At 39.4% G+C, this 8,987-nt stretch overlaps 1 protein-coding gene across 1 annotated transcript; it reads left to right on the plus strand.

The window, feature by feature from the left end:
• The first annotated feature begins 488 nt into the window (after positions 1-488).
• LOC125364622 (cyclin-dependent kinases regulatory subunit 1) lies at positions 489-940 on the plus strand. The gene has a single exon (XM_048364221.1). The coding sequence runs from the start codon at positions 568-570 to the stop codon at positions 805-807; it is 240 nt and encodes a 79-aa protein (XP_048220178.1). The 5' UTR covers positions 489-567; the 3' UTR covers positions 808-940.
• Positions 941-8,987: the final 8,047 nt, after the last annotated feature.

The following is an 8,987-nucleotide window of genomic DNA, read 5'->3' on the forward strand; positions in this document are numbered from 1 at the left end:
ACTGAACTGCCACCACCCCTGAAATTGAAATATTTTCAGGTACATTTTCATGTTTTTCTGTGTTCTGTGCTTTTTCCATTGATTTTTGTTTTTCTGTCTTAATGCCAATCCATTCTGTTTGGATTGCTCTTGCTTTTAGGTAAGTTTTGAAATGAAAATACTATAAACTTTCTACTAGATCTTCTTCAGAATAATTTTGGCTAGTCTGTGGGGTTTGGTTCTTTGTTTGTTTGTTTTCTGTTATGAATGTTCTGTGTTCCTTGCCTATCCTGTAAAATTTTATTGGCCAGTTTCTCAAAGAAAACAACGAAAAAAATCACACATTGTCGCAAGTGCAATTTTAAATTAAATTATAATAGAGGTGGACATCAGTGGCTTAGAAGGGAATGAGTAAACTCCCTCCTGTGCTGGTACTATAAGAGTTTAGTGTCCTCATCTGCTTTGGAAGACAACTTGAGATTCCTTAAGAAGACAGAAGTAGGAGGCCAAAGAGGGTGGGAGCGCGTGCTGCCTGGAGTTGTTTGGAGCTCGGGAGCTCGCGGCTGGAAATTCGCTGGCGGAGCCGTCATGTCGCATAAACAAATTTACTATTCGGATAAATACGACGACGAGGAGTTCGAATACCGGCATGTCATGTTACCCAAGGACATAGCCAAACTTGTCCCTAAAACCCATTTGATGTCTGAATCTGAATGGAGGAATCTTGGTGTTCAACAGAGTCAAGGATGGGTACATTATATGATCCATGAACCAGAACCTCACATCTTGCTGTTCCGGAGGCCACTACCCAACAAGCCAAAGAAATGAAGCTGGAGAACCATTTTCAACCTCAAGCTTTACACAGCTGTCCTTCCTAACATCTTTCTCATAGCATGATTATGTTGCATTCTTATTTCTCACTTTGATATTTAAAGGATGTTTGATACACTGTTTGAATGTGCTGAAAGTTCTGTGCTTTGCTTCTTGAGTAGAGCCACCACCACAGCCTTGCCAGAGGAGTGCTTTGTGGGCTACAAGCTCAGCTGAGTGGGGTCTCAGAAGTCATGGTGTGCTCTGTATCCACAGAGTACTTGGCAAAGGGAGGAAGTATCTTAAGAACCAGACCATGGCTGTACCAGGGATTGGGTAAACCTATTTTGTTTTGTTTTTTTTCCTACTGGGTACTGTATGTATGGTGACTCGTGGATTTATCTCTCAATGTACTGGAAACTTTCCATTTTATTCAAGAAACCTGTTCTGTTTCAAGACTTGATTAAAGAGGAAGTTTTTATAATCTAAAAAAAAAAAAAAAAAAAGAAGACAGAAGTAAAGCAGTTGCAGTACTGCCATTTGAATCCTTTTCTATTTTGAACTTTGAAAGTCCAAATGAGCATGTAGCCATAGACAAAATGCCTTATAAAAACATTATAAGTGGTAATAGAGGTAATAGTTATGAGAGCCAGAGACATCTCTGAATCAGAAAACAGAGTGTAGGAGGCCAGTGAACATTAGTGTCAGTCCAAGTGGTGAAAGTCAGTCATTCTCCAGGTGTGTGACATAATTCATCTCAAGACAGAAATAAAACAAAAATTTATGAAGTGCTATCTTGAATCTATAAATCTGATTTTTACTAACTACTCTGTAGTCCTAAATTTTTTAATGATAATTTAACAGTTACACCATTCCTTTCTTTTAGGAATTTTTTAATAGACAATATACCGTTTATTACTGTGAAAGCGTTATTGTCAAAATGAACCTAGTGTCCATTTTTTTTTATTGCAAGCTATTCAGGAGAAGTTAAGAGTGTTGTAATGCCTTTGAGATTCAGTTTTATATTAGAGATTAAAAACTATGAAATAGAAGAAAAGTTATAGTATTGAGATTCCCACATTAACCATGTCAAAGAATTTTATCAAATTTATTAAATCTTGTGCAGACCATTGGACACATTAGACATCATGGACTTGAATTTTCTGGTACTTTCTGTAGAAAGTGCCAGACGACCAGGGAAATGCATACTGTTATTTATCAGTCTTCCTTTTCAATAAATTTGCTCATAATTTTATGAAATGATAGAGAAGATTTGGAAAACAAAAATAATATTTTTAAGTGTTGGAGTTTGGACATATTTCTAGGGGAAAAAAAAGTTTTATTTAAAAAAAGAAATCTCAGGCTCTGGGAATGTGGCCTACTGATGGTGCTTGCCTTGCATACATGAAGCCCTGGGTTCAATTCCTCAGCTCCACACATACAGAAACAAGCTCAAGTGGTAGAGTGGTAGCCTTGAGCAAAAAGAAGCCAGGAACCGCTCTCAGGTCCGGAGTCCAAGCCTGGCAAAAAAAAAAAAAAAAAAAAAAATTAAATAAATAAAACAACCTCAAGATAAAGAAGACAAATGACTGGAGAGTGTGCAAGCGGAATTTCCTGCTCTCCTAGTTCCTCTATCTTCTACAGTGTGAAAAAAGACACAATACCTATTTGTTCACTCATTGTGTTTTGTTGTTATATCTGTTTATTGACATTTTTAAAAACAGTTTTTTATCTGAATAGACATCATGCTCTCCTATTCCTGTGATAGCCTGCTGTGCTCATTTGTTCTGCAGGTACCCAAGGGTATGGGGGTTAGAAGTTGCCGAGACAGCGGGCATCCGTGAGGCTCCTCTTGTCCTCTGAGTTGGCTGTGCTCCAAGTGGGCTTCATGATTGCTCTTTCTAAATCTGAGAATTGTCCTTCTGGTCTGTGAGCAGTTTGCCTTTCTGCTTTCAGAGATGGGGTTTAATCTGGGAGGAACAAAAGTCTTATTTTCTTCCCTGAGGCTTTCAACAACACTTCAACATGTGGAACCAGGGACCATCTTTTTTAAGAAGTGAGAGAAATTGCAAGTATATCTAAACAATTTTGGAGTAATACAATCTGTGAAAGCAGTTTTATTATTCAACACTTCTGAAATGTGAAAATGAAATAAACAAAACAAAAACTAAAGGTGCCATGGGACTGAAGAGTTTATAAAAGACATGAAGAATTAAGCAGAAATCTAAATGTTTGGATTGGCTTGTGTGCAAAGGGCTTCATATTCACATGCAAAATTATCTACAAATACAGGGCCGTGCATGATGAACCAATATTCAAACTTTTCAACTTACCTTAGTAACAAATTTCTATTGAATAACTGTTGGATTTTTATTAACTTTTAATTTCTATTCAGACATATTTTACATGGTTATATGGACTTCAGGCAATTCAACTATGTTTTCTGATGAAAAATCATTTCTGCAGAGAAAATTTCAACCTTAAATTGTTAAATAGTTTTGTGAAAGATATTCTAGATAAGTAAACATGAAAGAGCAATTTTTTTTTAACCAACTGGAGGTAACTCTAAGCATTTGACCTTGTATTTTCATAATTATACCAAGCATACATTATTGTTTTCAAATGGCTAAAATACTTTTTTGTTTATTTATTTTTCTTAACTATGATATTAGTTAAAGGTGATAAGAGAATAGTCCTTAAATGGAAATATATTTTTTCACTTATCTTTCTAAAACTTCACAACTCTGCCAAATTCATACAGATATTTAATATAATTTGACACTATTTGGCATAACTCTTTGCATATAATTTATGTCAGTCTGAATACTGGGCTGCAAACCATAAACACAAGATCTGATCAACTTATTAGAAGTACATTGTGGTGTCACTCATGGACTTCTGCTAAAGACTCTACATTTTTGGACACTGGTATCTCTTATCTCCAATCAGCTCCTCAGGATACTGAGAGCTTGAGGATCTTTATTTATAGCCAGACAAGCCTGTGAGACTCCATCTTCAAAATAACCAGCAAATAGCTGGGATGGAAGTACAGCTCAAGTGGAAGAGCATCAGTCAGTGAAGTAATCCAAGTAAGAGCATAAGGCTCTGAGTTCCTGAGTTCAAACAATAGTAAAGGAAGAAAGGAAGGAAGGAAGGAAGGAAGGAAGGAAGGAAGGAAGGAAGGAAGGAAGGAAGGAAGGAAGGAAGGAAGGAAGGGAGGAAGGAAGGAAGGGAGGAAGAAAAGAGGGAGGGAAGGAAGGAAGGATGGAAGGAAGGAAAGAAGGAAGGAAGGGAGAGAGGTATGGAGGGGGAGGGAGGGAAGAAAAAGAAAAAAATGTTCTCTTTTCTGATTATATTGTAAACTCATTTAGACTCTACCAGTCCAGCTAAAAAACTATGTATTTGTCTTCACATGCCAAGGTGAATAGTTAGTGTTTCAGATAACAATGGTCAGTTGATTGAACCTAGGTCAATGAATATGGACAGACAGTACTGAAGCCCCTTCAGCTTTCTAATCCAGTTCTCCACCTAAGACTTGAACAATTAATGAATTTCCTCTTCCAAAGAATACTAGCTTTGAATTAAGCAAAACTGAGCAAAAGCAGATGTTCTCTATATTTGACATTTTATAGTAGATGCAGTTGGGTTTTTGTCATTTTTTTTCTATAAAACCAGAAATATTAAGTAATTACCCTTAGGAAAAATACAGAATCAGTTTCTGTGAGCATCTCATTACAATATTTTCATAAATTTTACATCGTGTTTTGCATTTTTCCCAGAGCCAGCCTGAGCACACTCCTTTTACCTTTACACCTTCTTTGTAACCAAGACCACAGGCTTGTGCCACTATGCCCAGATTATTGAACGACAGTGAGTCTTGCTAATTTTTTGCATTGACTAACTTGAACTTCAATCTCTACTTCATAAATAACAAGAATTATACAATTATACAACTGTACTCCTGTGTGCAGCATCTTTGCTTTTCAATGGTACTGATAAAACCAGGGTCTTGTCAGTGCTAGGCAAGCAGTCGGTGACTGAGTTATATCCTCATACCATGTAGTTGGAATTTTTATTATTATTATTTTTTATTTCCTGTAGTCCCTCCTTCCCCAACCCTACCTCCCTTAGCTTTTTTGAGTAGCTAGGATTACAGGTATGAGCCACAGGAGTGGTGTTTATACATTCTGAGTCTCAATTTGCATGTGTTTCTTTTTTTTAATTTTTCTTTTTTTTTTGCCAGTACCTCTCACTTTAATTGGCATTTGTTTTTTAAAGAAATACTGTGACATTTACACTTTAATTATACATGCTAGGAATACTAACCAAGTTCCAAAGCAAAGAAAACAGTAAAAAAATAAAATAAAAAAGAATTCTACCCTTGGAACAGAACAAAAATAACAATACATATATACATATAAGTCACCCCTGAGTTATTCACACACACAGTAAAACATTGGTTCCACTATCAACTCAAACAGGCATATGTCTTTTAAGTTACATTAAAAGAAGGATTTCATTAGCAAAATAATCATTTTAATTGATGAGCTTAATTTATGCCAATATGGACAATGTACAAGTGGCAGTTCCTTTCAACGCAAATTATGTTTGGAATTAAATTGATTTTCCTCAAGCAGAATATGTGTGCTCATTTGTATAACTATTGGATGACATTGCACCGCTGGTTATTAGTTTCAATTACTTTGCACTAACCATTCACCTGTCTCAAAGGTTGGGCCGAACTGAGCAACCATATTTCTTAATATTTCCTTGAAAGCATTTATGTATCATAAAATAATTCCTGTATCTGAACCACAATACCAGGTGTGCCATTTGTATCCAATGCCATGAAATGGACAACCCCAAGGATGCCCCCAGGCACGCCCCCAGGCAGTCCTCCAGGCACGCCCCCAGGCTGTCCTCCAGGCACGCCCCAGGCACGCCCCCAGGCACGCCCCCAGGCACGCCCCCAGGCACGCCCCAGGCAGTCCTCCAGGCATGCCCCCAGGCATTCCTTCAGGCACGCCCCCAGGCAGTCCTCCAGGCATGCCCCCAGGCTGTCCTCCAGGCATGTCCCCAGGCAGTCCTCCAGGCACGCCCCAGGCAGTCCTCCAGGCAGTCCCCCAAGCAGTCCTCCAGGCAGTCCCCCAGGCATGCCTTTATATGCAGTATCTAGGTGTTCAATCTTTTTTTTTTTGTACTGTGATCCTCTGCTAAGACTATCCTCTGCTAAGACATATACTAATTATTACCAATGAGGGAAACCATGGGATCTATGTTTCTTTGGGTCTGGGTCATTTCACTTAATATGATATTTTCCAAGTCTTTCCATTTCCTTACAAATGGGCTAATGCCATTTTTTTCTGATAGAAGCATAGAATTCCATTGTGTATGTATATACCACATTTTCTTTTTTAAAAATTTTTATTAATTAAGTTTTGTTGACAAGGTGCTGTGCAAAAGGGGTACAGTTACATAATAGGGCAGTGAGTACATATCTTGTGATATCTTACACCCTTGTTTTTCTTTCTCTTCCCTAGATCAGGTAGACGTATATACAATACCCAGTGTACCAAAATCATATACAGTAACCACGTGGTGTACGCCACTGTGACCCGTGTTAGATAACAGCGAGGGGTTTAGACTCCAAGTATTTGTGTAGCCTCTGTGATATCCGTTGTTATTGAGGATTACCTTGATTCCACTGTGGTCAGATATAATACATGGGATGATGTCGATACTCTTGTATTTGCTGAGGTTCTTTGTGTGGGCTATGACATGATCTATTTTGGAGTATGTTCCATGGGCTGCTGAGAGCAATGTGTGTTGGGTCTCTGTAGGGTGAAAAACTGTACAGATCTGTCAGATCCATGTGGGATATGGTGTTACTTAGGTCTTCGGGCCCCTTGCTAATCCTCTGTGTGTTGGATCTGTCTCTTAGACAGAGTGAAGTATTAAAATCTCCCACTATGATTGTGTTTGGGTCTATCTTGTTCTGTAGTTCTGTGGGAATTTGTTTGACATATTTAGGGCCTCTTTTGTTCAGTGAGTATACATTTATCACCGTGACGTCTTGATTCTGGATTTTTGTCTTGTATTAAAATGTAGTGTCCTTCTTTGTCTTTTTGAGTTGATTTTAATGAGAAGTCCAGCTTGTCTGAGATCAGGATGGCTACTCCTGCCATTTTGGTAGGTGCGTTTGCTTGGAAGATCTTGCTCCATCCTTTCATTCGTAGCCTGTTTTTGTCCCTTGCTGTAAGATGAGTCTCTTGAAGACAACAGATAGCAATATTTTGTTTACGGATCCACTCTGTCAGTCTGCTCCTTTTTATCGGAGAATTTATATCATTTATATTCAAAGAGATCACGGATAGGTGTGTTTTTTTTCCTTCCATTCTCCTGTTAGGCTGTGTTTCCTCTCCCTTCTCTCTTGTCTTTATTGAGCTGCTCTTCCTCTTGGGCGCTTGCTATTGTAGTTTCTTTCTGTTTCTGTCTGAGGGTCCTGTACATTTTCTGTTGGGTGGGGTTCCTCGGCTGTTTTTTTTTTTTTTTTTTCATTTTTTTTTCTTCACATAATCCTTTAGTTCCTCTTTGCTATGGAAAGATCTGGTTTTTCCCTCGAAGGAAAATTCTAATTTTGCTGGGTATCTAATTCTGGGTTGGCAGTTGTTGGTCTGGAGGACTTGGATTGTGTTTTTCCTGGCTCTTTTTGCGTTGTAAGTTTGTGTGGAGAGGTCTGCCGTGATTCTAATCTTTTTTCCATTGTAATATAGTTCTTTCTTCATTTTGGCTGCGTTCAAAACTTGCTTCTTATTGTTGAGATCTGAGGCCTTGATTATAATGTGTCTGGGGGAGGATCTTCTAAGGTCCAGTCTGCCAGGTGATGTTTCTGTTATTTGGGTGAGGTTTTCTCTTTTGAGATTGGGAAAATTCTCTGTAATAATTTTATTAAATATGTGTCTGTACCTCTGCTCTGGTACTTCTCTCCTTCATCTATTCTGATTATAGAAGATTCTTTCTCCCTGTCCACTATCTCATGGATCAGTCTGTCCTGGAGTTTGACAGTTTCTTGGAGTGTGGTAATCTTCTGGTCTATCAGCTGAATCATCATCCAAAAGAGAGATTTGAGATTCAAGATGATAAATTCTTTCTGATGTCGCTTTGAGTGTGGTTTTCATCGAGGCCAGTGAGCTGTTTATGGTTGCCAGATCAGCTCTCATTGTGATAATTTCTTCTTTTAATGAGTTGTGTTTTGAATCTATTTTTTTCATGCATTTAATTCTCATGATGTTAAGGTCTTCTTTAATGGAGGAGTGTACTGTATCCATTTTTGCTTCCATTTCTTTCTTGACTTCCTGAAGTTCCTTTGAGACTCCCATTCTAAACTCCTGGAATTGTTTTATGAATTCGTTCCTGAGGCTTTCGATAATTTCTGCTATCTTAGCCTCAGTTTTTTTTTTTATTCTCTATCTCCTCTTTGGTTGTACTGCTTTTTGGAGCTGGCAAGTTGGCTTGACCTTTCATAAAATTTGTAATATTTCTTTGTGATTTACGCATCTGGAGTTTTTGCACTTTCAGGGGCCTATATGTGGCGGCCTTGGCTTGGCTTTGTGCTGGTTCCCTCTGGTCCGTCAGTGGGGGACTTGTTTGTGTCCTGGCTCTGGGTTTGAATTTGGCTGTTGGACCTTACTGCCCTATGGGTGAGCGTGATAGTCTTGGTTGTTGCCAGGGTGGTCACCCTCACTGCACTTGGGGGTAGGTAGGTTCTGTGTCTTACTCTGCAGGACCATACTCTTCTGCTGTGTTGTGTTGACCCTTGTGGGCCCTGTTGGGGGTTTGCGGGTCACTGATTCAGCATGGCTTGGAGACTTTTCCCTTCTTTTGATTCTTTCCCCTCTAGTTGTTGTGGGTCAAGAGAGCTCACTTCTCAGATTGAGAATTGCCGCTGAGGGGCGGCTCGCCCACCTGTGCGGAGTGCGCCTATCAGAGCAGGCACTACCGCTGGGGGGCCCTGCCCACCTGTGTGGAGTGCACCTATCAGAGTGGGCATTGCCGCTGAGGGGGAGTGGGCGCCCACCTGTGCAGAGTGCACCTATTAGAGCGGCCGTTGCCTCTGAGGGGCAACTTGCTCACTTGTGTGCTTCCGCGGGGGTTGAGCATGAGATCCTCCTGCTGGAGGGCTAGCACGCTGACCCACG

Source organism: Perognathus longimembris, chromosome 16, assembly GCF_023159225.1.
Source record: "Perognathus longimembris pacificus isolate PPM17 chromosome 16, ASM2315922v1, whole genome shotgun sequence".
NCBI lineage: Eukaryota > Metazoa > Chordata > Mammalia > Rodentia > Heteromyidae > Perognathus > Perognathus longimembris.

Excerpts from the sequence above, each read along its gene's own strand:
- LOC125364622 (XM_048364221.1), top strand. The coding sequence starts at position 568 with ATGTCGCATAAACAAATTTACTATTCGGATAAATACGACGACGAGGAG.